Here is a 26,808-nt window from a genome sequence, read left to right as displayed (position 1 = left end):
ATGTCGTCCCAGTTCCACAATGGGAAGCCACAAGGTAGCGAAAGTGCACAGTGAGTACTATTTGCTCTACCCAGAAATTTGTAGGTCCAGACGACGCTGACTTGTGGTAGAAAGCTTTACAAGGCAAGGAAGGGAGAGTCGATTCGATGGGTCGTTAATCCTTTGGAAGGCTTGAGGGGCAAGGAGTTCAAATCTTTTCATGTTAGACATGAAGCTAGCATGATCGAGTTGTTCTTTGACCTCTTCTTCGTCGCCAATCTTGCAACATTCACAACCTACCACGAAATAACGAATAGTGCGACTTTGTATTATTATATTGGCTTGTAAGTTAATAAGAAGTAGATGCGGGTCTCGCTAAGTGGTTGCGCTGCAGTTTTGTCATCCTATGGTCAACATGGTTTCAAATCACCATCTTCGATGTTCGGTTCGCGGGTGACTCTGTGTTCGAAAGAATATGCAAATTCTATCAGTTCACATTCTTCACCATGCTCGCTGTAGTGGGCTTTACATTTGCTCCTGGAGGAAAAGAATCGGTCAAAGCTTATCGAATCTATCAGACTTTGGCGATTGTTATGGGGCTTTCTCGATTTTTTCTCGCACTCCAATACGCGGTCGTTGCTGCATTTGTGTGCCGAAAGTACAAGAAGCTTATATTGCCTTTCATACTAATCGTCATGATATTACTGAGCTCGGGCACTGCGCTTTTGGTTGTAAGTTACCTACCTCTCGAGACGATGCTGTTTACTGATTCTCAAAGACAAACCGCTGGTTCAACAAAACTGCAGAAACAAGAGTCCACTATGTCTGGTGGATCGTATTACCTCTCGAATCGATACTTGTTCTCCTTGTTTCCTCGTTTTGGAGAATGCTCAGTTTCAAAGAGTCACATATGGCAGAAAGATTATCCTTACTGACTATGATAATTATCGGAGAAGGTGTTATCGGGTCTACAAAGACCGCTGGCATGCTTTGGCCGACGACATCCAGTCCTGACGGCAAAGGAGTTATTGCGATGGTTTCTATCATTGTAATGCTGGTAAGTCACACCTCTGCTATTGCTGTTACGTCGTGTTGACATTTTTCTTAGCTGTTGATGTGGCAACTCTATTTTGACAATCACCCTCACGGCCACTACGGAACTATCAAGCAGCAATGGTGGGCTTTTAGCCACTTCTTTCTCCACATCGGATTTGTAGGAGTTGTAGAGGGGGCGAATCGGATGGCTATATTTTATAATGCTATCAGGAAGCAACTTGAACTCATCGACCAAATCGACGGTCTTTGTTTCACAAACACTACCGTTACTTCAGCCGAAACTTTCGTAAATTCCATCAATTATACTGTCGAAAAACTCAAAATCGAATACTACGATCCACGATCTTACGACTCTATTCAGACGGTTCTGCTATACACCCTTTACGGTAATGCTACTGGTGATGCCCAGGATCCCTTCTTCTGCGATTTCTACAACAACATATCGGATTCGTCCCTCATTCAGCAAGCCATGGTCAAGGGCATATACAAGAGGTTCAACATCGATGCCCCGAAAGAAAGCAAACTTGGCGAGATCGGCTTTTACCACACTTTCAAGACAACTTTCACCTATTTGTGGGGCTCGGTGGCTCTTTCGATGATCATGCTTTTGATCTTCCTCTGGATCGTTCGAACTAGGAAGCGCGACGTTCTCGAATTTGTCCGGCTCGCATGGCGCGCAATGATCGCTGTGGTTGCTGTCGGTATTGCCTGTCTCGTGCTAAACGAGAATGCTTTCATCACGATGATTGCTAGTCCCTATGTTGTGACAGCTATCTGTGCTTTAATGGCGTCGTCGGTTTTGTTCGACCGAGTGATCAGAGTAATAGGTGTCTGGAAGTTCGAAAGGCACTATGCTATTCCTGCAGCAGATCCAGCACACGGTCATGGTGATGATCACAGTATGGTCAGCCCTCGTCCGGGAATGACCCCTCAGCAAAGCTATAAATTGGAACCGTCCGTCACAGTCACAGCTTTTGGGGCTCCAACGGGATATACGGGCGTTCCACAAATGGCACCTGAAGGATATCCGCTCAGTCCCCAGAGCTACCCACCAACACCTCAGCCTTATGGACAGCCAATGGGCTACGGAGCTTATTAGAGACTCACGTTTCATGAGAGAGTAATGTTCACATAATGATGTTCCCAATGTATTTGATCAGGATTAATAATTTGGCAAAAAAAGGAGTTCATATCTGGCAGTTAGCGTGGGAGTTGCATCCTTGGTAGAAGTTTGCGCATAGAACATATTACTACATCACTATTCATATGTAGCCAAACTTGGTGCTATATTCACTTGAACGTCATCGATTCTTGCAAGTGCAGTTTGCTATCGACATTTCATCTGATGGAAGAGCACCATAATTGTCTTGACAATCCGAGTATCCGAGCTTTCAACTCGATCGCCATCGGCAAAACCACGATTACTGGACGTAATACGAGAATACCACCTCCGAGATGCAGGCATCACAAACATTACAGTTCAGGCAAAACCTTGTCCCACCAAGCGTGGCTCGACCATGTATTGTTTCGGCTCAGACCGTGGCTGGGACTGCGAAGTGTCACATTGTCACACAGAAAGTTCGTCCCGAACCTTTGAGCTATTTTTGACGATTCGTCGGGATTGAATATCGAATTTTAGTTGAGCCGCATAGGTACGGTAGTATCATGCAAAACTACATTCTGTTATCTTGAATTGCTGAGATCCAATAGTGTACTCCGAAGCCTCGCATATCTCCCATGCTGCCGCTGAGCTTTGACGTGGAAACTGTGGTTCTTCGTCGTGTTCGTGAATAATCCAAGAACATCGGAATGCGAGTGCCTTCACCGAATTTGCCTTTTTCCAGAGTATCTTTCACGTCTCTGCATAACTTTCCGCCATCCCAAACTCAGAAGTTCCACGGCCCTTTGCGGCTGAGAAGCATAAACGCTCCAATCTTCATCACAACCACGATTCGCTTAACCCTCAGCCTCATATCCAGCCCATACAGAACAGGCCACACATCAAGCCGTGTCCCAGATTTCTCCAATCATCGCACCCGGAAATCCCGAAACGGAAATGTGGTTTTGCGAGATCAATTTTCTTCTTCTCATTCGGTGGTGGCTCTACCGTCTCAAGTTCGAATATCTCTAGATTCGCAGAGCCAAGGCAGATTTTTATCGCTTTGTGAGATTATGAAGTTCTGCTCAGGGTCTAGACAAATGGGATATTTTATGCAATGCTTTGGGGAAAGATAAAAGGGAAGGCGAGTCTACCTCACGCGAAATTTTGAACTCTCCATCCAATTCTGAATTCGCAAGCACGCCTCAAAGCCTTCCACATCTTCTCAGATACCCAACCAATCATGCGTTTCTCAAATTGCTTCTCCCTCCTCGCTGCAGCTGTCTTCACGCTTGTCTCTGCCGAAGCATACACAACCGACGCCTTCACTGGTCCAGCACCCATCTCAAACATCCACGCCCGCGTCGCCGCCCAAATCTTCTCTCGTCAAAACATACAGGACTGCGGAAGTACGTATTCATTCTTGTTCTTAGTACGTTCTTTTACTAACAAATTTTTCAGATGGACAACACTGCACAAACTCCATCTGCTGCGGCAACATCAACTGCATGCCAGCCGACGCTCAATGCTGCACAAACGGCCAATATTGTCTCTCTGGCGGGACTTGCATGTTGGAGAGCGGAATCATGAAGTGTCAACATGCGGATGGAACTTTTGAGAACTCGGGAAGTGATAATTCCGGGAGTGATGCGCCTGCCACTACGCCGGCGCCGAAACCGTCGAGTGGTGAGCAGGTTAAGGTTGGGCTGGGTGGGGTTTTAGTGATTGCGTTAGGGGCGGTGTTGCTTTTGTAGAGTGATGGGAAGATTGGGTGTAATGAAGAGAGAAGATTGGAGTCTGGTGTGTTATAATGTGATATTTTGAACTTCGAAGTTCGAATACATTAGACCTTATCACGATGCATTTTGTGCTTTCCATATACAAATTTGGAGCGACTTCGTTACACTGGTAAAAAATCAATTAACGGAAACACATACTGAAAACGATTGCCATTTCGAAACTAGTTGTTCCAGCCAATAATTTGTTGAACACTCTCTTACTCGCCGCTAGATTTAGGCGAAAAGCGTCATTCTCCGCAATATATGAAGATGGTTGAAGTAAGGCTATTCTAATTAGAACCGATTCAGAAACAACATACAATAGAAAATAAAAGAACAGCACATTTCGCACTCACCAGCCAGATTATTGCTTGGTACTATTGTAATCGGGTTACGGGTGTATCCCAGCACCCAATCGAAGACTGAAGTTGGGATATGTGACTTTATTTTATGATCACAGTCTTATAACAAACGACCGAAATTTCAAATTTTGACACATGCCAGCTTATATAATCTAGAATGTCTGTTATGGTGGTTGTCAAATTCAGCGTTATGTGGATTTTCGGCAGCAGCAATGTTTTCGACAGCAAACATTAGATGTTCACAAATCTACTTGTAAATTTTTCGAAGACCCACACTCGCGGAGGACAAAATAGATGTCAGTCACAAACCCACTAATATTAGACGAAATAAGTCGACTTCCAGTAGAGTTTAGAAAGCCTTGTTTACTTATAATCATTGACGGAATATGTTATAATGTTCCAAATTAATGCACTAAATTACAATATTTCGTCAACCTAATCGAAGAAATATCGCGTTTCGACTGCCACTTATTTTGTCCACCGCGAGCCACACAGTTCTTGTGTTGGAGTGTTGTTTTCTTCTAGAGTTACGAAAAGGAGCAAGAAAAACCGAGAAAAAGTCGTGTAATACGTTTATCATCATCTGTCGTCAGGTGAGTAGTGTTTCACTGTGGAATGTAATTGCACCATGACGATCTCTATAATATTAACGCTATAAAAGGACTTGAGCACACAATTTGAAAAGAAAGTCTAGTCCCAATTTCAGTCTGTGATTTCATGATCATTTTAGTCGTTGACTTCGAAATTGGCCAACAAAGGTTTGTTGGGATATTAGAAGTATGGCAACAGAAATATTAGTAAGGCAGCTGAGGAACTGAATTGATATATGAAATACATTTTTTACCCCCTTGTACTAATAATTTACTTTATATTGTCAGAATTGTCACATTCCAATTTTACGAATATAATTACTGTGTACGTTTCGCATGATTCTGTTCAATTTTCGAAACACGTGTCCCGAATTAACATTACATTTCCAGTAAGATCACATTACTACGTATAGTACATACGGTTACATAATTTAACACGAACAGCCGACTGATGCAGAACCTGTTTCTGAGTTGGTAGGCATAACTAAAAATATTCAATATTGAAATTAACCTTTAAACATCCTTCCAGAATGATTATATAATTTCAATGAGTTCCTTGATAGCTGTCTAACTAAAAGTGGGTGAGCACACGCGACTTTCATAAAGTCGGTAACAGCAAACCTTTCGGCAGCAACTCTAAAGCACGTCGCTTATACTCTCAAAAAGCACACTTCATAACCAACACAGCAAATCCCACCCGAGTCTAAGAGTGAAGTACAATTTGTCGTTAAGGAACCAAGAATACCTCAGCAAAAGCGTATAAAATATGGCACTACGCTAGTTCTAGTTCGAGGGGACAGTACAGACCCAAATCAACGTTCGCTCGAGTATTGCCTCGACGATACACCATGTTACTTTTTATACATTGAATTATGCATAGCAAATTAATAATCTTGAAGTTTGATTTTCTGAGGTTACTATCCTCTACACCTTTGCACAATTTCGTCGCCCGTGACGAACTACAAACTTCAAACTGACAAATTTATTTTCCACTTTCTTTTCTATGCTTCAAAGTCTTACTACTCGAAGGCTTTCACTCATAAATAGTTATATTGCCCTAACTTGGAGTACCACAGATTATGCAGATAGTCCTTCGACATATTGTGGCTACAAAGCATAATATCAGGTAACGAGAATTACCTTCGACGCACTCTTAAAACAAAACAAAAACCCAATTCAGAACTTAAAATCTTCAGATTCCGACAACTAAATAACATTAAATGACTGTACTGAATCGGCAGTAGCGATCCTTTTGACAACAACTTCACTATTCCCCCAAAGCTCAATTACCTTAACTATACCCTCATCTACCATTCTTCATCCCGCATACAACAAACGACTTTTCTCACCGTTTTTCGAAATTGTTTCAATAAGACATCAAACACTTGGAGCACCTCTAACTACCACCGTTCCTACACACGGTATATCTCGTTATAAGATCATCATCGGCACTCATCAAACTCTTAAATACCTGCCTGTATTTTCCAAAACGGGATAGAGGTCACATGTGTTAATTCATAGACCTCAACGTATAAATCAACATAGACATAGAACTAAACTTTGTGCTATTTCCTCTCTCATAATACCGATAACTCATCCGACCATTCCCCATAAATCCCATAATCAGGCAGTCAAAAAAATTAGATTACGCAAAATATCATCGATTGCAATATTCAAGTCAATCTACAAAACTCAAATAAGTACTAGCACATTACATAACGCCCTGACTCTTCCTAAAACCAAAAATATTCTAGAACTACCATTTCAGTCGAATTCCCTTACGTTTAGTTCCTCGCTACTTTAAAAACTAATACATTTGACACATTACTCTATAAAACCCATCAGTCAAATGAATAAGAATTTGCTGCCATCGGCTACGTTTAAAGTGCGTTTGAAAGGTATTTAACCCAGAGTGGGGAGTGGGAATGGATGGTGGGTAAGACTTCGGTGACAGAAGGTCTTGTCATGAGAGTCAGGGATGGAGGAGGAAAAGATATAAAGACATTTGATGAACTTCATCCAATTAATTTCATACATCCATTTCGTAGGACGAATAGAATATTACAAGCTACTCTACAAAACAACCTTCCATGCTCCTTGTCACACTGCTCTGTAGTTTCAACGATCTTCAGATTTTGTAACTTCTTATAAAGTTCAAATATCTTATTTGAAGGGAGCAGACAGGTGATTCGTTTTAGACACAGACACGCAACTCAACATCGGAGTATTGTATGTTAACTAATGTAGCCTTAGTTCAGTAAATTACTAACATTAAAGAACACAGCTTCCAAAGTTTGACTTCGCGCGCTAGCATCCCCTCAAGTACCCTATCATTCCCCAATCTTCTTACCCAGATACCCCAGAAACCACCCCTCTTCTGCCTTCATTCCCACTCAAACACATTCATGATGGCGTCCTAATTCTCTCTCTTTGCATTTCTCTTTCCTTTCCCGGTATAAAAAGCATACCCTGCATAGAATCCTCCAAAAATCGCGAACTTCAATCCAAAAGTCAACCCTGCTTGAAATCTTCATTCTCAGTCTTTTGTCTAAACTACTTCCTTGTTATCATTTTCTAAGAAACAGTCCGAAAATAAATCAAGTAACAGAAGCCCTCGTTTCTCTTCCACTACATAATGTTGTGCCACTGGCCCATCGCCACTAATTGGGATACAAAATTACTGTCTGGAAGATCAATCCGATATAAGATATGCCTAAGAATCTGTTTAACTAATCCTAAATCAATTTACCGTCCTGACACAACATGTAAAGCCTAATTCAAAAAAGAAAATCTCTCAGGGAGTATCACAATACATCCAATACTTCAACCAGCACCGCTCAACACGGGTCTTATTCCCACGCCTTTGAGGTCAATTCGAGCGCGCTACTCAAAAGATTAAGAGCGACAAAACATTTGCGCATCTAGTTAACTAACGAATATTCTAATCTGAGATTCCTATCTGACAGTGATATAAGACGGCGGTAAAATTCGGTGATAGGAATGGTTTCAGTGAAAATGCTTCTTTGCTAATTTCTTCATAATGCGAAAGACATTTAAGTTCTCAGCTCGAATAATCAACATGTATAACTACCCACTTCCTCACTATATTTAATTTCTGTTCTCTAGAAGATTCCAGGTCATAAGCTGCTCCACAAACTGGAATCCATGCTCCTTATTTGATTTTTTGTAGATAGGGTCAATTTTTCTACCTATATAACTTCTTAAACAACTTCCTTTCTTGAGAACGTGGTATTGGCGACAATTTAAGTTTCGGTGGCAAACATACCTTCCCTACGACCCAGAAAGTTGGATAAGATCAGCAAAAAAGACATTATTGTATGGAAGAATCAGGAACAATTCACAGCACTTCACAACTTTCTATAACTTCTGACAACTTCCTCTGATCTCAAAAAAGCATAATTGCCTTGCAGAATACGTCGATCAACCCCATCGTATGTCGAAGACTTCATTTCGAAGGTTAAATGACAAACTCCACATTCTTGAATCTATATACCTCTCTTATTCCTTCTCTTGAAAATCCTTTATCTCCTACCCCCCTACTTTTACATTCCCTCTCTTTTAAGCAGAAAGAAATATTCACTTAGTACAAAACCCGTAGCTTCAAGTGAGTAGAAGATTAAATCTTCAACCCGTGTTATTAAAGAGCAGTAAATCTCCTCTACAAGATTCATGTCCGGGACAAGTTAAAAGATCCTTCCTACTCGTCACGTCTCTCAAAACCAGACGCGCACATCTTACGTCAAAATTCGTCGCCTTTAGCGTTAATGGAAGAAAAAACAAAAAGGGAAAAAGCAAGGGATTTAAATGATAGCGTTCTTGAGAAAAGCGTAGACGCTTATTTCGCTCTACTATAAGTATAGCTTTTGTTGAGAGAGGAAAATTCGTTGGATTCGGTGACAACCCCCATTTCGACAACAAACACTCCCTTCATACGGCCGAAATTTAACATATAATTCACCCGAAAGGTTTGCTTGCAGAAACTGCAAAGGAACAACAACTGGCAACCTTTAACAATAATTTCAACCTATCAATTAGAACATCTCGGCGGAGACACCCAAGCAGTGTCGATGGCAGGTTATAACGTTTAACTTGGTCAAGTACAGAGGCACTAAATCGTCTTATCAAATGTTTCTTTCCTAAAGAAGGCCGATCTAAAAGAAGGACTTCCATGGAGCATCAAAATCTTCCTACTGCTTGAAAGAGTACTACAAAATGCTTTCCCAATTAACCTTTGACGTAAGTTAGATAATCTACACTCTATAGACCTTATATATATTCGGAATTAATAACTACTAAGCGATATTCCACTTACGCACTCCGCAGCCACGTTTCTTGTATGAAGTCCCCGTTTACATTCTATATACAAAGACGGAATCGTTCACTTGTAAAGACGTCTTTCCCGAGGTTTTCAAGAAAGGTTATTTTGACTTCTATCAAACCTCCTACCAGCCTGGAAAGCAGTTCACATCTCTATTTACATTCATCAAAACACAAATCTCTAACAGATATTCCGCTCCTTCCTCCTTACCCTTCAAATAAAACCACGTATCTCATAACAACACATCATATAGCAAATAAAAAAATCACATGTTTCCTCAATACCAGGAAGCGCCAAAACAAGGTCTCAGTGTCCATGCCGTGTACATCACTTAGATTTCTCGATTCCAAAATCTCTCCCACAAGCTATGACCTCTTTATACAGTTGAAGTTCTAACATTTCTTGAAAATTCGGAAAATATAAAGGGAGAGGTGGACTGTGGAAATCGGTGATGAATGAAGATTCGGTGACAACATCCATCCCCCTTCCCCAAATGAACACTGGATACGCACATTGATCCCACTGACGTATACAACGACCACAAACCACAAATCATAACTCCCATGCCCTATACACATCTCATCCCACCTCCGAAATCACTTTCCAGGACAGTGAAAGACATCTCGTATGCGGTTTACATTCCAATTTAATCGTCCTCAAAATACAACTGTTTCAATACACATCCTTCCCAAATAACCAAAAGATTATTTTCCTCCCCGTATTAAAGAGAGAAGTTAATTCTCTTCTGGAAAACGAAAATGGACCTGTTTTGCGCAATTTTTAATTAAATAACATTCGCAGAATATGACGAGGATCTTGGATATCTGCTTTTGCATACGTAGTTTGGTCCCAGAATAATCTCGTATTTAATATCCGAGCTACCGTACTAAAGATAAGCACAAAATACAGGAGATTGTTTCATTTACATCATTTGTACCGAACAGATCCCTCAATTTAAAAATCTAAATATGATCTCTCACGCAAGTTGGTACATTATCATCCCTGCGTACAACCTTCGCCCTCCTATCGCCTTTTCTCTGCGGAAAAAAATAACTCATCAGATTCGGTGACAGTTCAACTTTCGGTGGCAACATCCCCTTCTCCCTCTCTTTCCCTTACACGTAACCCCAAACTCCCCAAAACATCACCGAATCAAGATAGATAAACCCAGACCGCGATACCCACTCACTGCCCACAAAACCCAGTCTAAGAAATAATCTTACAAACTCTCCTCCAGAAAATTTCATCCAGCACTGGTTTCTGCGGCGCTTGGCTTTTTTCAAAATGTCAGGAGTTGGGTTAAAGTAAGATAGTTTACCGAATGAGCAAATATTTTGCGTCAAAAGTTTTTGTTTAGCGAGGGGGAAGGATGTTGTGGGTAGCGTAGTTAAGAAGTAGTTAGGGATAAGCTAGTGATATATCCAATACATCTATGGACGTTATACTTTACATGAGTTTAGATTATGTAGGTTGTTCGTTGTAATAATCTAAGTAACTACTATCTGCGGTTTACTCCATGGACAAAAGATCTTGAAACTATAACCTTCAAACCTATCCAACAAACTGTGACACACAATACCCAGCTCCCCATCTCCTAACCCCAAACCCCATATCAAGAACAAGCGTTCTTCTTCCACCATCTTACAGATACCGCTTCGCTACCTACACTACTTAAAAAAACCCACCAATCGAGTACGCCGAAGCTTATACATCTATCCATCCCCAGGTATCAGTCATACACAACATCTCCTAAATATGAACCTGGGAAACCAAAGTATTAATGGGAGTTCAACTAATTGTGATAATGTCGAGAAAGGGAGATTTGCAGTCCACAAGCAAGTATGCCTCCAGACTTCTCTCTACAATGAAACTTAGATCTATCTCTCTCTATTACTCTTGATCATAATTACCTTGTACACAACCGTACTTCTGGTGAATTTGTCTAACCAAGAAAGAATAAATGGAGGGATGGAAATCGGTGATGAGTTGAGTTTCGGTGACAAACATCCCCTCTTCCATCTCCATCAATCAAACACCACCAGCCAGCTCCAACCAACCCTCGAAAACCCCCCAACCTCCCGCAAACCTCACCCGTATCCTTCCAAAATTCCAGACTACTTTTCAGAATCCAGAGCTCGTATGCTGGTCATATAAATGATCTCTCGCCACGATCTTTCTCAATTGCAGAATGTCACTTTTAAATGCAAATCTTAGCTTGCTAACAAGTAAGTATTTTCAACAGCCCTCGATGAGAGGAGGGGATAATTTCTCTGCTGGAAAATCCAAGGCACACTTTTGTTTTCATGATATTGAATAGTGATCTAATTGGATAGGTAGTATCGTACAATAATGCCACATATGCCCTCGGATCCCACCCTAAGCACCATGAAAGACAACACATGGTGAGACGTGAACATCATTGTGATATGTGTAGAATAGATCTCTCGATTCCAAAATCTAAATACAATCTCCCACACATCTGTCAATAGTACACCTCTATCCTCTAACCGATCTTAGGTATTTCCTCCTCTTAACCCATCTTTACACCCTCTTGCACCAATTTTGGACAAATGAAAATGAGAATCAACGGATTCTTTGATCTACCCTATCATGTCAAATGTAGTCTGCCCTTCAATCACAGCCTTCGACGAGGCCGAGGTGATTAAGACGTTCCAACCAAACCGATCCGCCTGCCTTATTCCCAATTCCAGGCCAGACTAGTCAAGTCCCGTCAAGTCCACGGACCCATCCATTCTAACCCATTCCAGAATTAGACACAAAAGCATCCCAGAGCCATTAGTCTCCAAGCGAACCAAATACCAAACGCTAAAACGCAGCAAACCAAATCAACAAAAGGAGTGAGGTGTCTCTTGGTACATCCCAAACGCCACAATCCCACCAACGTACAGACAAAAGAAAAGATTCGAGTTCCTGTCATAGGAGTAATTATTTTTACAAAGCCTTCGGCTCATACGCAGGTGGTGGAGAGTCTTCTCTGGTATCTTGCGATGCCCAGAAGCCGCCACGTGCAGCTTTTTCGTCGTGGTTGCGACGAGCGATTTCGCCTGCCATTTTCATGACCCAGGCTTGTTCGATGATTCCGCCGGGTGATGGTTCGGTGAGGACGGGCGCAGGCGCAAGGAAAGGATTGTGTTTGGCTGGCTGAGAGACTGAAGCTGAGGCTGGCTTCTTCTCTGAGACTGGGTTGGCCGACACCATTGATGGGCGGTGCTCTCGGGAGAAGATTGGAGCGGTTGGTTCCATGTTACCAATGACTGGAGCAGGCTCAAGAACGGCTTCTTCTGGCATAGGTTTAGAGCTCAATGCTGATCGAATAGGTGTAGAAATACGTGACTTTCGGGGAGAGTCACCAAGATCAATACTGCTGGTCCTGAATCGCACTTTACCAGATGGTGATCTTGGAGGTGTAATGATATTGTCCTCCGGCTCCTCTTCAACTTGGGTTGGGAAAGCTGGCTCGGAGACAACTGCCGCGGAGGCTTCGCTTTGCCCGGACTCACTGGCTGAATCATCTGTTGTAGTTGACTTTCGTAAATTGACAACGCGGTTCTTCTTCTTTCGCAAGTGAGATCTCGAGTGTCGACCAGATCCCAGACTAAGTCCCGTGGTCGCTGAATGCATGCTTACAAGGGAAGGTCTTGATGGCATGTGTCCGTGTCCATCGTCAGAATTTCGGCTGAAAGTATATGTAGTGCTAGAGCTTGGTGTGTATGAATGAGATCGGAGCAGAGATGGAGTTACTGGCGTTGAAGTGCCTACCGAATCTCCTCGTTCTGTTGGTCCAGCCCATGCACGGAAAACTGCATCCCGAATTGAAGGTGTGAAGAGCGATAGGGTTCTGTGAGAGTCGTTCAGAGCTCCGAGGCGCAACAGATTCTTTTGTGAGAAAAGAGAATGAATCTCAGAGCCTCCATCCAGCGATAATGATGTTATCTCGTTCGCATCTAGAACATTTCCTCGCGCATCCACAGCATCTTGAGGTGGGCTTGAAAATGGATCTACAGCAACCTCTTCCTTTTCCTTGTTCTCAATGTTTACAGCTTCCTCTTCTTCCTTTGGTCCATACTCCGGACACCAAAGTCGTAATGATAGCCTGTGTATAATGGCCGGTAGTTCATCCATCATCAACGTCCGAAGTTGCATTTCGATTTCCTTCTGCAGGTAATCCCGAACGAAGGGAATCGAGTCGAAGGTCGACGAAACTTTGAGCGATTCAAGCGGGTCATTTCGAAAGACTAAAGTGAGTCCCTTCTGTCTCGAAAAGACCAATATTATGAAAGCTGATAGCTTGATTTCTGATAAGGTGATTTGGAGGGGTATCGTAAGACCGGAGGACGCAGCTAGCGGCATTGGCGATGTAAACGAGGGCTTCGAGAAAAGATACGTATTCAAGGGGTTTGCCTGTTGTTGATATATTAGCATTGTGATATTCTCACCCAGCAGGGATGAGGCGGAGAGCGTCCTCGCAAAGGAAATTTGTTTTCAATGCTCGGAGAAGCACAAACAAATATTCCCAAAATTCTCCGCTATCAAAGAGGGGAATGTGAGAAAAGGAGGTTGTGTTGGCGTACCTGTACCCTCGTCTTTAGAGTCAGAAAAGCGTCCCCAGAGTAGCACATCTTGAAAATCCCCCGAAATCGATCCTCTGCCAAATCTCCAATCTCCAATATCTCCAACTCTGGTGGGGTAGTACCCAGATTCAACTCGTTGACCAGGATATCATCGACAATAATCGGAGGTTTGGGCGATTTATTGAGAGCTGTTGTGAGCATCTCCTGAGCCCGCTTGTAGAATTCCGCATCTGCCGTTAACGGCGACCAGTTGAAGTTGAACGCCATCCTGGAGCAGCATTAGATGTATGCTGAGCTCCAGATTATTCCTTGAAGTGTCTTCGATGTTGTGGTGATGTTGAAGTCGTCCCCTTTTGATTTTTCCCTTGTCGCGTGAGTTTCCTTTGATATGATCCGGTGATAAGGATGTTGCGAGTGATCAGCGGCTGTGCAGCTATCGGGCGGTTGCGCAGGGGGCCTGAATCAATTAAGAGTCAAGTGTTCGAGCGTATCGTCGCGATTCGAGTATTATTGTAGGACGGTAATTAATTCGGTGTGGTGGTGGTGAAAGATGAAAGGGGTAGGATCGAAAGGAGAAGAGGAGAATTCGGATCTGAATGTTCGACCCTTGTGATGACCAAAGAAGCGCAAGCAAAGTGGAACTTTTCACGCACGCTCGTGCACCGACCGATGCAGCAGGCGTCATAACCCGAGGAACACCGGATGAGTACCTAGGTATATTTAATAGATGAATTTACACAACAAATACATTTTTCAATATTCATAAAGTCATTCATATCAGCGTCAGAGTCTCTATGAGTTTTTACATATTTTTCCAGATCTTTTTAAAGGCTAACGCGACTTAGATGCTGTTTCCACCACCCTCAAATTCCTGTTTCCCTCGCGTGCCGAGAAGCATGACCGACAAGCTCGCACTCGCTTCCCCACGTTTTGTTTACCTCCCGCTACGGTGGTCAACAACAACAAGCAGCCCATCCCATCACCACCTAAAACTTGATTCACGTCTCCCCAGCTGATCCCAGCAACAATGACTCGGGCAGTAAGCATTTTCAGCTCGATCATTACATCGTGCATATAAAAGCCATCAGCTTGTCCTACAGCATGCATACATCACGATGGCCCCACCAACGACAGAGGAATCGGATATTCCTGTGCTCCCAGTGAGCACTGAGATCTCGTATCTTAGTGAGGGCGCGGCGAATATCGTGTACAGAATTTCGGTACCGTTGTCAACGCCACCACCGAGTGAGATTGAGGAGTTTAGAGACGGTACACCTCCGCCGTCTGAGATCGAGGTGTTTGAGAATGGTGGTGATTTAAGGATCTTTGATAGTAAGTTGGTGAGAATTAGCGATGATTTTGCTGAAGTATAACTCATAATGTTGCATGTCAGTCCCCAACATCTCATTGCTTTATTTCTGTTTCAAGATTATGTATAAGCAGGAATTTTGTATCATCTCAATATTTATACATGAGTCTTAAACGCAATCAAGCTAACAAAACCCCCAGAAAAACTCCTCCGTCTCCGCAAAAACCTACCAACAACCCTCCCCTGCTCCCTCTCCCAACAAAACTGGGAACGCCTTCTGGTTCCTCTATTCCACGCCGACAACCTCGTCAAGCAAACCCTCGTCGACCTCAGACCCAGCAACATAATCTCACGACTAAACTCAGAACTCCGCACCTGGGAACAACAACCCCATCCAAACCGTCCCTCCAAACGTCATGGAACCTACCTAGCACCCGACCCCTACGGCCTCCTCGTCGTCGACATGACACCCTCACCAACGACCCAGCTCCTAGAGTTCAAACCAAAATGGCTCCTGCAGTCGCCTTCTGCCCCGCCAAAATCCATCCGATGCAGACAGTGTGCGCGACACGCTCAACTAACCTCGCTCTCCCCGTCCAACCCTCCTCCACCTACATTCTGCCCGTTAGACCTCATACACTCTCCTTCCCGCGCTGTCCCATTCATCACATCCGACCCGGTGCTAGCAGCTCATCTGACAAAATGGCTGCAACCCTCGCCGCTGCTCACCCAACTCCGCGACGCGCAGAAAGCAATGGATCCCTTCGGGGCTCTTGGGGATGAGGCGACGGGGGAGAAGTTCTGTCTAGCAATGACGTTAAGGGACTGTACTGTATTTTTGCGACTGAAAGGAGGGGAAGGAGAAGTAGAAGCCAGATTAGGCGATCTAGATCTGAAGAGTGCCGAGAAAGTTGGGTATTGGAGGGAGGTAGAAAGGGGCTTGGTGGATGGCGGATGGTATGAGGGGACTGAGAAGGCGGGGAGGAAGGGGGACGTTTTGTGTGCTGTTGGGAGGGGAATAAAATAGAGGATGAGCGAATGGTCTAGGTGTAGAGAGCTAGAGAAGGAGAAGGAGTGAAAGTGATAGACGTGAGTGTAGAAAAGAGAGAGAGAATAGAATGGGGGGTTACTTAGGTGGCGTGAGTATGGAAAGGAGGTAAGAGAGGGAGAAAAAGATGAGTGTAGAAGAGTTGTAAAAGTACTGTATTACTGCGTTTTAGCGTATATTATAATAACCCACATCTGGGGGTCCTAGAGACGGACGACTTCAATGTCAGAAAAAGGGGGAGAATATATACACGAAGGAGCAGGATTAATTTGCATGACTAAGTACCTAAGTATTTATCTAACTACCTAGGTACATGTCAACCTTTTACCAGCCACTAGTGATCGATCAGAGCATACCCCCACACCCAAAAGGCAATCAAACCATGTACTTATATGCACACTCACTAGAGATATCCATATCGTGTTTAGACAGATCTTCACAGTGGGCCAGACCTGTGGGGTAAGCAGATATGGAGACAGATGGTTTCACAATTATGGAAATGTTAGGTGGTTGCGTTGAATAAGTTATGTTCACTCATGTGGTTAAACGCTTCACTAGCATCTAAATATAACTACCAAGACAGCTGCTACTATTTCCGACTGCCTGCACCGTAAAGCCTATATCTCTTCACCCGCGGCCTAGATGTCTCAACTGCCATTCTGACCGTGGAGTGGACTGCGTGCATCAGATAAAAATCTTGCAGGGTGGGTGTTTCTCGGCTTCGCTCGACTTTCATTGATGAGCGATGATCCAGGGAATGTATCGTGCTAGGTAATATGGTGGCCGCCCTGTATACGCTAGCTTGTTTGCAGTTCGTTTTCCCATAAGTTTGCTCATGGGTCAGCCCGTCGAGAATCCATCTCAGTGCGAGGTTCTAAAAGACCATTGTGCTTCTCAGAACCATCGAACATATCAAATCGAGCCGTACTCTATCATCTCTGACTCCATCGAGGCGGCGGGAAGATCTGTAGTCACCCAGCTCCTGCGCCCTGTGCCATCATGGAGAGTCCATCTTTATCTCACTCGTCCAACACTCAACCCTGCCTCAAAGCCGCCAACTCCCTCTCCGCATCCATATACTGCCTCTGCGCCTCCTTAACCATCTCATCAACTTTCGCCTTCGCCTCCCCCATCCGCCTCATCTCCTTCTTCTCCGTCTCCCTACTGTACGGCTGGCCCGGGCGACTCCCAACCGGAATCAACGCCGTTCTCTCCCCCGTACTCCCCACCATCCCGCCCCTCATCAACTTCGTGCCCTTCCCCTTCCCACCCTTGCCACCCGCAGCCTTCCGATCCACCGGGCTCGTAAGCAGATCAAAGAACTGCTCGTTCGGCTCGTTGAAGAGCTGTTCTTCGTAGGACCAACTTATAACTTCACCTTTCGTGCGCATTTCTTCTTTTTCGGCGTCCGTGCCATAGGGATGAAGACGCAGGTGGTGGTAGAGGGTTTGTGGTTTTTCGGAGGCTTCTGGGACGTAGTAGATTTTGATTACGATTTCGAATTCTCCCCAGCCTGTTTCCGAGACTTGGAAGGGGGTGCCTGGTTGGACATTTTCGATTACTATTGAGGTGTTAGCTTGTTACTTTCTAACAGTGGACATGTGACGGCTTACTTCTAGTTGGATTTGGAATCGAGTCGTGGAGTTTGAAGGTGACTTTCTTACACCAATAGGTGATATCAACATCATCTACACCCTTAACAAACACAGTCCACGAATGTGTATGATCATCCGGCGTTCCTGCTGGTTTGGGATTGGTAACAGGATCGAATAGTCTAGCCGTAGACCCAAATACAAATGGTCGAAATATCTGGACGCCTTTGCATCGCTTATTAGTGTTTGGAGGTGCCATAGTTTGGAGTGTTGTTCCTGAACGGATGATTCCGAGGCGCGAAATTGTTAACCAGGCTGAATCGGCAGGGGTCAAGTTGTGCCCCGCTCATGCACAGCACAGTGGTCAGTGCTTCTGTATTTTGTTGAAGCTCGACTCTGACGACATTAAACGTTCTACCCAGAACACATTCAATCAAGAGACAAAATGTCCAGCGTTAAAAAGATAGTGGTATGCGGCGGGAATGGGTTTCTGGGCAGCAGGATTTGCAAGAGCGCTGTTGCTCGGGGTTGGGACGTTACAAGCATAAGGTGAGTCGGAGCTCCTTTTCAGCCTTGTGGCATGATATTTGGTGTGATCATACCATTGCGTTTGAAGGAAATAATTTTTAAATATCTGGGATTCAATGGTCAAATATGCTAATGTGAATTTCTTACAGCCGATCTGGCGAACCTCAATGGTCCTCAGTAACCTCCTCACCATCGCCACCACCCTGGGCGCACAAAGTAACCTGGGAACGCGCCGACATCCTCAAACCCTCGACCTACGCTCCCCTCCTCAAAAACAGCGACTATGTAGTCCACAGCATGGGTATCCTCCTCGAAGCCGACTACAAAGGCGTCATATCCGGGCGGGAGTCACCGATCAAAGGTCTACAGCGAGCATTCTCGTCCAACAAAGCCGGGAGTCAGAACCCACTGACACGAAAGAGTGACGAGGATTTGAAATCGCAAGAGAAAGACGGTCAGATCACATATGAGCTTATGAATCGGGATTCCGCGATTACTTTGGCGAAGGAGGCGAATAGTGTGGGCGTGAAGAGTTTTGCGTATGTGAGTGCGGCTGGCGGTGCACCGGTATTGCCCGGGAGGTATATTCAGACGAAGCGGGAGGCTGAGAGTACAATTGCTTCGGAGTTCCCAAATATGAGGCCCGTTTTCATTAGACCACCGATGCTTTGGGATAGCTCGAGGACGATCACAATACCACTTGCCGCGGCGACGGGCTTAGGAGCAGTATTCAATACCGTCACTGGTGGAATATTTGGAGGAATCATGGGAGCTGCTGGAGTAAAACCACTAAAGGCGGATCTTGTAGCGGAGGCTTTAGTCGAGGCATTGGCTGATGAGAGCGTTAAGGGTCCAGTTGAAGTCAAGGAGATAGAGGCACTTGCTCAAAAAGCGTGGAGAAAAGGAATGGTGTAATTGAGGTATATTGAGGAGATCCTCGCGCTAAAAGAGTCGGACTGGTAATCTCGACTCAGAACTGTATGTACTATTATGTACAACACCGCTCAACGAATTAAAACCAAATTATATCATCGTACCACGCTCGAAACTGTCGCGAATCTCTGCCGTGTACTGTGAAATGTTAGCTTGATTCCCAACACATAGGGTACGTATCGTTACCTTGTTGTAGAACCTGTTCAACTTCTGGTTGAAGTTCTTGTTCTTCTCGTTGATATACGTAACGTCCCCATCATCACCATTCCCACCCATCCTCTCCCTCCTCTTCTTCAACCTGGCCTCCTCTGCCTGCTGCAAGTCCTTAACCAACCTATCCACCGCATCCTTCGGCGGTTTATGCTCCACGAACCCCGTCGAATCCGCCGTCGAATAGAACGTGCCATGTTTATCCACCGCGACCAGCTCTCCATCATCCGTTTCCACAATCTCCAAACCCCCCGACGCAGCTGCCTTCTCCACCGCTTTCATCTTCTCCTTCTCATAGCCATCCATATCGACCTTCAAGTCTCGTATCTGGCGCTTATACACTTTTCTGCTGTCTTGTCGATAGTCCTGGAAAGCCTGGTCATCGCGATGATTATCCTTCTTCTTCATCCGCTTGTCCCAACGTTCGCTCTCGTCGATGGTCCAGTCCCAGGCTCGTTTTCGCTCAAAGTCCTCTCCTGCTACCTCGGCATCTGCTTTCATCAGATTGTGCGACGCGATCGCGGACTTGCGGTTCAGGGATGTGAGGAGATTTGGATCTGTGGCTAGACGTTGTGATTCGAGCGTTGCTTCCTTCAGATTCTTTTGCGCCCCGGTCTTTGCTCTTGCTTGGAGAGCCTTGAATCTCTCTGCGCGCTCCTTTGCTTTTGTGGCCGCATCTGACGCCGATGAAGATGATGCTTCAGCGAGTGGTGGTTCCTCATTCGAATTGTTGTCTTTGGGTGCTGCAGTCTCGTTTGCCGTCGCGTTAAGGGCAGGTATTTCCTCTGCTGGCTCAGCAGTAGCCCGAGTCTTGCGTTTCTTAGCTGGTGGCATTTTTCGTGTAAGTCAAATCATAGAACGTGTTGTATCCAGTCGGAAAGAAGTCGAAATGTAGTGAAATTGCGTAGTTGGTGTGAGCAGATTGTCGAATATTAATATTGGTTCACTCACGGTTTGAGAAGTCCACCGTCATGCCAGGCGCGCTTAAATTTGGCGCTTGTTCTACTTCTCGCGCAATATGCCCGTAATTTTTCCATCTCCCCTGGTGTTCCACATCCGCCGCCTCCACATCCTAGCCTTTCCCCGGATTTGTGTCTCCCATTGCCAGTATGCCAGTATGCACATGTCGACAAGTGCCTGTTTGCTATGTGGAAACATAGCGCGGCGTTCCTCTCGAGGAATCCAATTCAGAACAAACGAAAACGCTCGCCGATGGATTTCATTCTTACCTAAATCGGAACCTTTTGACCTACCTCGAGTAGTTGTTGATCTCGATGCCTTCGAGAGTCCGCATGTTCGGCCATACCAAGAGAGGCCAAAGAGAGACCGCTTGGGTGTTGTGAGGAGGAAAAAGGGTCCTTTGACTCAGTCTAGGCAAGCTCTTCGCCAGAGGTTTCTCATGGATTCCGATGTCACCACTCTCCGCGTCCTTCATTATGCTTTACTAGGCGATCCACCTCCTTCAACCAATGCCGGTTACTATCGAGAGTTTCTGAACGCAAATACTCGAAGTCTAAAAGACACTCCGCAAGAGAAGATGAAGCAATTGATCTACAAACTGTCCACGGATCCAGTGCAGAGTCTCGCGAAGGTGGGATATACAGAGGAGAACAAGGAGAAGATCACGAATGAGTTATATTCGTGCGAAAACCTTCCTAGGTTGACCAGTATGGCAATCATGCTATCGAGTACTAAGGAGGGTTGTCGATTTCTTCTTCGGCACGATAGTGGATTGTTTCGTGGAATAAAGATGGCCCTCAAACACTCCCGTGGTACTCCAAGTTATACGATGCAATTGCACGCGGCTCTTCAGCTTCTGAACAATCTGCTCAGGAATATACAGTCAAGAAAACTACCATCTGGGTTTAGATTACCGAGTCTAGCACTCCGCTGCGCGGCACAACTACGTATCTTGCCTGCAGTAAAGAGATACCTGGGCTATTATAGAGTAAGAGAATACCAGGGGCCGAATTACCCTTTCCTTGATGCGCTGCAATCCTTGCAAAGAGCATATATAAACAACGAGGAACTCAACATCATGCCGTGGAAAGACCAATCATGGCATCAAAAAGAGCTGTTGAAGTTGATAACTGGGTGGTCCTTAGGTGATAGACCGCAGCCCGGCACTCCTCGAGGCATGTCGTTTGCTCTGGTGATTCAACCAGGAGCGCAAAACTACACTCACTATATCATGGGGTTGGGAGAGATGGGACTCGCCGACGCCATCTGGCTGGAGTGGCAGAGTGTTAACAAAGCGAGAAAAACTGAGAGCGTATCTTTCGATGAACAAGTCTTTGCGATGGCATTACTTCTTGCCAAGCGACCCGATCTCGCGATACGGGTGCCACCGAAAATATCAAAACGCGACATCTCCATTCAACGAGAGACTTGGGAAACAGATCTAGAAACCCGTATTCGAGATGTCATCTTGGAGCAATACAAATTCCACAACCTGTTGCCTACCGATGCTCTCATGAAGAAAGTTGAGAAAGCGGTTAATCGATTAGGATACAAACTTCGCAGCAACCCAGCCGAAGCGCTTGGGGAGGTGGAAGATGTACTTGCTGTTGATTTCGGGGTATCAGTAGGAGGGAGACCTGTGATAGATTGGAAAGAGCTTACAGATGGATCTGATGGGGTTGAGCCGAAGATGGGATTGGTTGCCACCCAGAACTCTACGGGAGAGATTGTATATCAAAAGATGGAAGGGACGCGTGCTCATGGTGGAGTTGGGCCTAAAGAAGTGACACGGTCTTCTTTGCCCGCGATACAGTCGGGGAGGAAACTACGACTCTCTACGCCTTCTGTTTGGTAGCACGTCGAAAATACTTGATGCCAATTCGACACTGAGATCCAGAAGATCTATGCTACTAAGCCCAGGAAGTCTTTTGGATCTCAAAAGGAAGATCGTATTTGGAAGCTGTTGTCATATCTGATCAGATGTTCATTGGCCCACCCCAATCGGGAACGCGGTGCGCACTTCTTCAGGTCTTGTAATTTGGTAAACTCATTGCGAGCATCTGTCAGGAAGATACCCTGCATGTTGTAGATTTGTAACATATAGACACCGAGGTGTGTATGTCTCTCGATTTGTGAAATATAGATCTTCCGGCTCTCCTGCTCTACTCGTTAATCTTGTTGGCATTTGTATATCATGTTAGTCATTGTGCTCATGTTTACACAACATACAGAAAGTCAACTTTTTCCTACTTGGAGTAACTTAAATCAGAGACTGGCAATACAGGCTGCTACGATATTAATATGGCAGGAGATACACATCGAATTTCACATTCTCCACAAATGTTGCGGTAGGAAAGAAGTAGGTAAACCTTAGAAGACATTGGAAAAGGGGCAACTCGAGGATAAGCGAGAACCCATAATCACAATTACACAATAACACAAAACACGTCACGCAACAATGAACCAAAAGTCTAATTCCAACTCTTAAAATCAAATGGGTATCAAATATACTTCTTCGCCAACTTCGGCACCTCAACCTCCCCACTACAAAGAGCACAATGGCCCGGTCTCCCATCCGTAGCCGCCCTCACAACCCCCCACCTCACCGCCCTCAAATGCGCATCCGAATCCCACTCAGGCCGCTGACACGCCGCCGCGATCGCTAGACTGTTATTCCCGACCAACAACCCCGGATCAAGTTTCCTGAACCCATTCAAGATCATAGCGAGGACCATCAGACTCCCGAAAATGACCGCGAGCAGGATGGCCAAGGGCGAATACCCGACTTGCATGTACGAAATCGGTTCGATGGCGTTAGACGGGTCGAGGATCTCGGTGCGCGCGATGAAGAGGGAGGCGCTGATGAGGAAATGGAGTGTCATGCTTGCGATGGCGAGAGGGAGGGAGTAGGTCCAGGGGAGGGAGAGCCAGTATGTAGAGCGTTGGGCGCCGAGGGGACGGGTGGTGCGCAGGGCTTTGCGGGTTAGTGTGAAATGCGAGAATTCGGCGGCCGAGTGCATCGAGGTGTAGATGGTGTTGTAGGCGAAGTAGAGGGAGGAGACTATGAATTGCGGGATGTTGGCTACGGCTGGGATGGGTGTTAGTATTGGTTGAGCAACATTGGGGAGAGAGGGACTTGCCGACCATTTGAAGGAGGTTCTTGCTGGAGTCGAAAGAGGACTTTGTGAGTGAGACGACGTCGCTGTCGCTGAAGGCGAAGATGGTTACGGTGGCGGCTTTGTTGTAGACGCCGAAGCCTATGGAATAGGGGTTTGATACTGCGATGTCGACGTTGGATTTGAAGTTCTCGTTTCCAGTGCCAAGTAAGATACAGGTTGATATGATGGCGATTATGCACAGGGTGAGCGTGATGAACCAGCGGGCTTTGCTGGGTCCTTTCCACCAGCGTAGATTGGTGTAATTGGATGTCCACATTTCGGGATATTTGGCTGATAAGGGCCTGAATTTTCTGGCTTTGGGTCTGGTAAGAAAGGGACGGTCAGCTGTGATGGGGTCGGGACGCTGGAGAAATGAGGAGATCCCGTCGCCGATGGTTGCGAGGACTGGTTCGGTGCTTGTTTTGATGACCCAGATGATACATGTGAATTTGATGGCGTTGGCAATGATGACAAAAGTCATGATAACCATACTAACTTGAAGCATACATTTTCCTCCAATGTCAGTTTCGAGCGCTAGACAATGGTCTATCTCCCACTCGTCTAATTCCGCTAATCGATATGGATTCGAGGTGCTTGCATTGAGTCTCCCAAGTGTCCAAGATGCTTCCCCAGCGAGGGTTTTGGGAGAACATTTGTAGTTGTTTGCGATTAGATTTCGAGGGCCACAGACCCAGTTGTTTCCTGTGATGTTGGAGATGTATGTCTGAAAGTTGAATTGGAACAGTACAGTCGAATTGTCATTTTCGGGTCTTGGTTTTGTTACAGCTAGAACATGACCCACTTTAGCGAGTCTCGTACTTGTTGTTCCATATTTGTTAATACACTCTGTAGTACTCAAACGTGTCAAGAGATTTTGCGTGGCATTGGCTCTCATCTCTGTCAAAATCGGACATGCATCTAGCTGATACCATGGAATTTTGCCCTTGGAGGGGTAATAAGCGACTGTTCTATTGTACTCTTGGTAGTATTTCGTCTTATTCCCGTCGATTGGACCATTATCATAAGCTAGGTCAATTTTATTATATGCCGCGCTATACACCGGACTAACCTCTAGCGAGCAGTTGATGGGATTATTGGATTCCAGAAAACTTGGCGTTACAACGGCGACCTTGTAATCAATTTCTTGGGTTGTCGTAAAGACAGCAGAATTCCACCTACTTCGTTGTTAATATGACAGTAGATTGACATTTGCATCGCCACGCATCACCAACAATTGTGGTTTGCATGAAAGGAAAACGTACAAAAAATGAAGAGGCACACTAGACACCACTAGCAACCAGAATAGAATATGCTTCCTCCTTCCGGAAAGATTCCTTATGCTAGGTATCCCAATATCAAGATATTTCCCGCGAGCATGTGCCCTATCAATCTCACGACGTGTAGGAGAACTGATACACTGCATCGTATAATTGCTCGCACCTAGCAACAGTGTTGCCATAATATTGATTGCAATATGCAGAGCCGAATCAGCACGCGTGACCGTATCGCAATCTCCTTCGTAGAGACTCCCAATTTTCATTCCAGACTTGGAAACCGCGCCGCCGTAGATGCAGAATACGATATTGAGTGTCAGAACTGTTCCTGCGATTGCACAAGCAGCGGCTATTCCTCCACGCCAGCCACTGAATTCATTATCTTCGGGTTGTTTTCCAGAGTTGGCTGGTTTGTAATTTATATGTGAGCCCCATGTACCGGATCGAAGGATAAATCGCATGAAACGATGGTACGCATTGTGTATTACTGAAGGCGCCCCGGATCGAATCGATTCTGTTTGAATTTGCCTTGTTGAAAGATCCCTAGTAGCAGTCAACTCTCAATCCCCCATATTTAGAGCTTTGGAAGTAGGCTCACTTATTCATGGAAGATCGCCCAAAAGACCCATCTCGTCCATGATCTCGTTGGACTGAGGGCTCGTAGGCTGGCGGGTATGATGTCCTCCGCATTCCAATATCCCCAGACCCAAAATCCACCATCTCATGTCCATAAACCCCCCCAGGCGATGGTGTTGATGTCGTTAAACTAGCTGCATTTCGTAGTAGGCTTTCTCGTTGGTCATCCCGGGGACCAGTGGTCATTTTATTAGGAGGCAACACAAAGGAAATGTATGTCGCTCAAAAATCAACTTCATGAAATGAAGAGACAGAGCTCTAGAACCTTAGAAGTTACCAAAGCGGGACTTCGATTCCTTAAATTTGACCATCACTGCGGATAGAGGTGCGGCACAGCGCTGCGGTTTGACGATCTCCATCATAAGGCGAAGTCCCATGGTTGCAGTGGTTACCTCCATACCCAGGTTTCATGATACGAGTAGGCTGCTTTGAGTGATTGGGGGCTTGCAGCGACATAGGATTTACGTGAAGTTCCTGGTTTTATCTGATTTGCAGGCGTGATTTTGGGCCTTCCAACATTCCTGATGTTGGAGATGGGGAAGTAATCCGTAGGGCTGCACGGTGACCGCAATCTCAGTGGCTGAAACGAGCGCGGCTCTTAACGCCGTATGCTTATTGGCTCCATATTATAAATAAAATTGAGGCGTTGTCAATCCATGAATTAAGCATAAGAATGAGTTTCAGATTTGACGTGAAGAAGCTTTATCTGGATGGATGAAGACTTTGAAGTTGGCGTTTTCGGATTTAAATATTTATCTCCGACTACTAAAGTTCACATGTAAAGGATATACTGTAGGCAGTACCGAGTAATACAAATGGAATATGGAATTCGTCGGCTTGATATGAAGCGAAAAATTAGGGGTTCATTTAGGTAAATTGGGAGCAAGCGAACTTTCTCAGGTGGTCCAAGTATCTCTTTTCAGACTGTATCAACAACAAATACCACTAAGTCAAGTGAGAGTACGTGTAAGCACGACAACATTCTTCTTTCCCTCTTGGAAGACGAAGAACTATTTAATTATTATTCTTCATTGTTTTTCAATTCACGATTTACATTCGTTGTGTGGCACTGTGGTTCTGTGACTGGTGAAAATGACCTAGGTAGGTAAAGTATTGATCTACCCATCAATCACATACATGCTTGTAGGCCAACAATGTAATCAATGCCACCAATGAATTAAGCTTAAATGTAAGCTATAACGCCGATACACATGGCGATTTTAATAGTATGTAAATCTTCTAAGCAATAATGCCTTTGCTGGACTCTTCATCTCGATCGAATATAGACCTAGAACAAAGTGCACAAGTCGTAGAAGCAATCCATAGTCCAGATTGGTTAGTTCCAGAAATGCATGGTCTACCGGT

General features: G+C 45.0%; 9 protein-coding genes across 9 annotated transcripts; 5 read left to right on the top strand and 4 right to left on the bottom strand.

The window, feature by feature from the left end:
* Positions 1-2,134, top strand: GLAREA_12451 (uncharacterized protein; the record flags this gene model as incomplete). The annotated part of the gene is made up of 5 exons (XM_008083233.1): positions 1-50; positions 111-323; positions 374-710; positions 758-1,036; positions 1,088-2,134. 5 exons carry the CDS (start codon positions 1-3, stop codon positions 2,132-2,134), a joined length of 1,926 nt encoding a protein of 641 aa, XP_008081424.1.
* A 1,243-nt stretch (positions 2,135-3,377) lies between these two features.
* GLAREA_12450 (uncharacterized protein) lies at positions 3,378-3,888 on the top strand (the record flags this gene model as incomplete). Its single annotated transcript, XM_008083232.1, has 2 exons — positions 3,378-3,543; positions 3,596-3,888. The coding sequence occupies 2 exons, from the start codon at positions 3,378-3,380 to the stop codon at positions 3,886-3,888; spliced, it is 459 nt and encodes a 152-aa protein (XP_008081423.1).
* Positions 3,889-12,155: 8,267 nt separating this feature from the next.
* Positions 12,156-14,062, bottom strand: GLAREA_12449 (uncharacterized protein; the record flags this gene model as incomplete). Its single annotated transcript, XM_008083231.1, has 2 exons — positions 12,156-13,625; positions 13,796-14,062. 2 exons carry the CDS (start codon positions 14,060-14,062, stop codon positions 12,156-12,158), a joined length of 1,737 nt encoding a protein of 578 aa, XP_008081422.1.
* Positions 14,063-14,910: 848 nt separating this feature from the next.
* Positions 14,911-16,131, top strand: GLAREA_12448 (uncharacterized protein; the record flags this gene model as incomplete). Its single annotated transcript, XM_008083230.1, has 2 exons — positions 14,911-15,127; positions 15,305-16,131. 2 exons carry the CDS (start codon positions 14,911-14,913, stop codon positions 16,129-16,131), a joined length of 1,044 nt encoding a protein of 347 aa, XP_008081421.1.
* Positions 16,132-17,186: 1,055 nt separating this feature from the next.
* On the bottom strand, positions 17,187-18,003 carry GLAREA_12447 (uncharacterized protein; the record flags this gene model as incomplete). The annotated part of the gene is made up of 2 exons (XM_008083229.1): positions 17,187-17,713; positions 17,766-18,003. 2 exons carry the CDS (start codon positions 18,001-18,003, stop codon positions 17,187-17,189), a joined length of 765 nt encoding a protein of 254 aa, XP_008081420.1.
* A 186-nt stretch (positions 18,004-18,189) lies between these two features.
* GLAREA_12446 (NAD(P)-binding Rossmann-fold containing protein) lies at positions 18,190-19,187 on the top strand (the record flags this gene model as incomplete). Its single annotated transcript, XM_008083228.1, has 2 exons — positions 18,190-18,293; positions 18,422-19,187. 2 exons carry the CDS (start codon positions 18,190-18,192, stop codon positions 19,185-19,187), a joined length of 870 nt encoding a protein of 289 aa, XP_008081419.1.
* Positions 19,188-19,295: 108 nt separating this feature from the next.
* Positions 19,296-20,249, bottom strand: GLAREA_12445 (uncharacterized protein; the record flags this gene model as incomplete). The annotated part of the gene is made up of 2 exons (XM_008083227.1): positions 19,296-19,343; positions 19,392-20,249. The coding sequence occupies 2 exons, from the start codon at positions 20,247-20,249 to the stop codon at positions 19,296-19,298; spliced, it is 906 nt and encodes a 301-aa protein (XP_008081418.1).
* Positions 20,250-20,532: 283 nt separating this feature from the next.
* Positions 20,533-22,230, top strand: GLAREA_12444 (uncharacterized protein; the record flags this gene model as incomplete). The annotated part of the gene is made up of 1 exon (XM_008083226.1): positions 20,533-22,230. One exon carries the CDS (start codon positions 20,533-20,535, stop codon positions 22,228-22,230), a length of 1,698 nt encoding a protein of 565 aa, XP_008081417.1.
* Positions 22,231-22,876: 646 nt separating this feature from the next.
* GLAREA_12443 (uncharacterized protein) lies at positions 22,877-25,629 on the bottom strand (the record flags this gene model as incomplete). Its single annotated transcript, XM_008083225.1, has 4 exons — positions 22,877-23,463; positions 23,495-24,708; positions 24,796-25,350; positions 25,406-25,629. The coding sequence occupies 4 exons, from the start codon at positions 25,627-25,629 to the stop codon at positions 22,877-22,879; spliced, it is 2,580 nt and encodes an 859-aa protein (XP_008081416.1).
* Between the last annotated feature and the right edge of the window lie 1,179 nt (positions 25,630-26,808).

The sequence above is a fragment of the Glarea lozoyensis genome (genome assembly GCF_000409485.1).
Source record: "Glarea lozoyensis ATCC 20868 chromosome Unknown GLAREA18, whole genome shotgun sequence".
Taxonomy (NCBI): Eukaryota; Fungi; Ascomycota; class Leotiomycetes; order Helotiales; family Helotiaceae; genus Glarea; species Glarea lozoyensis.
This window is presented reverse-complemented; position numbering and strand designations above follow the sequence as displayed.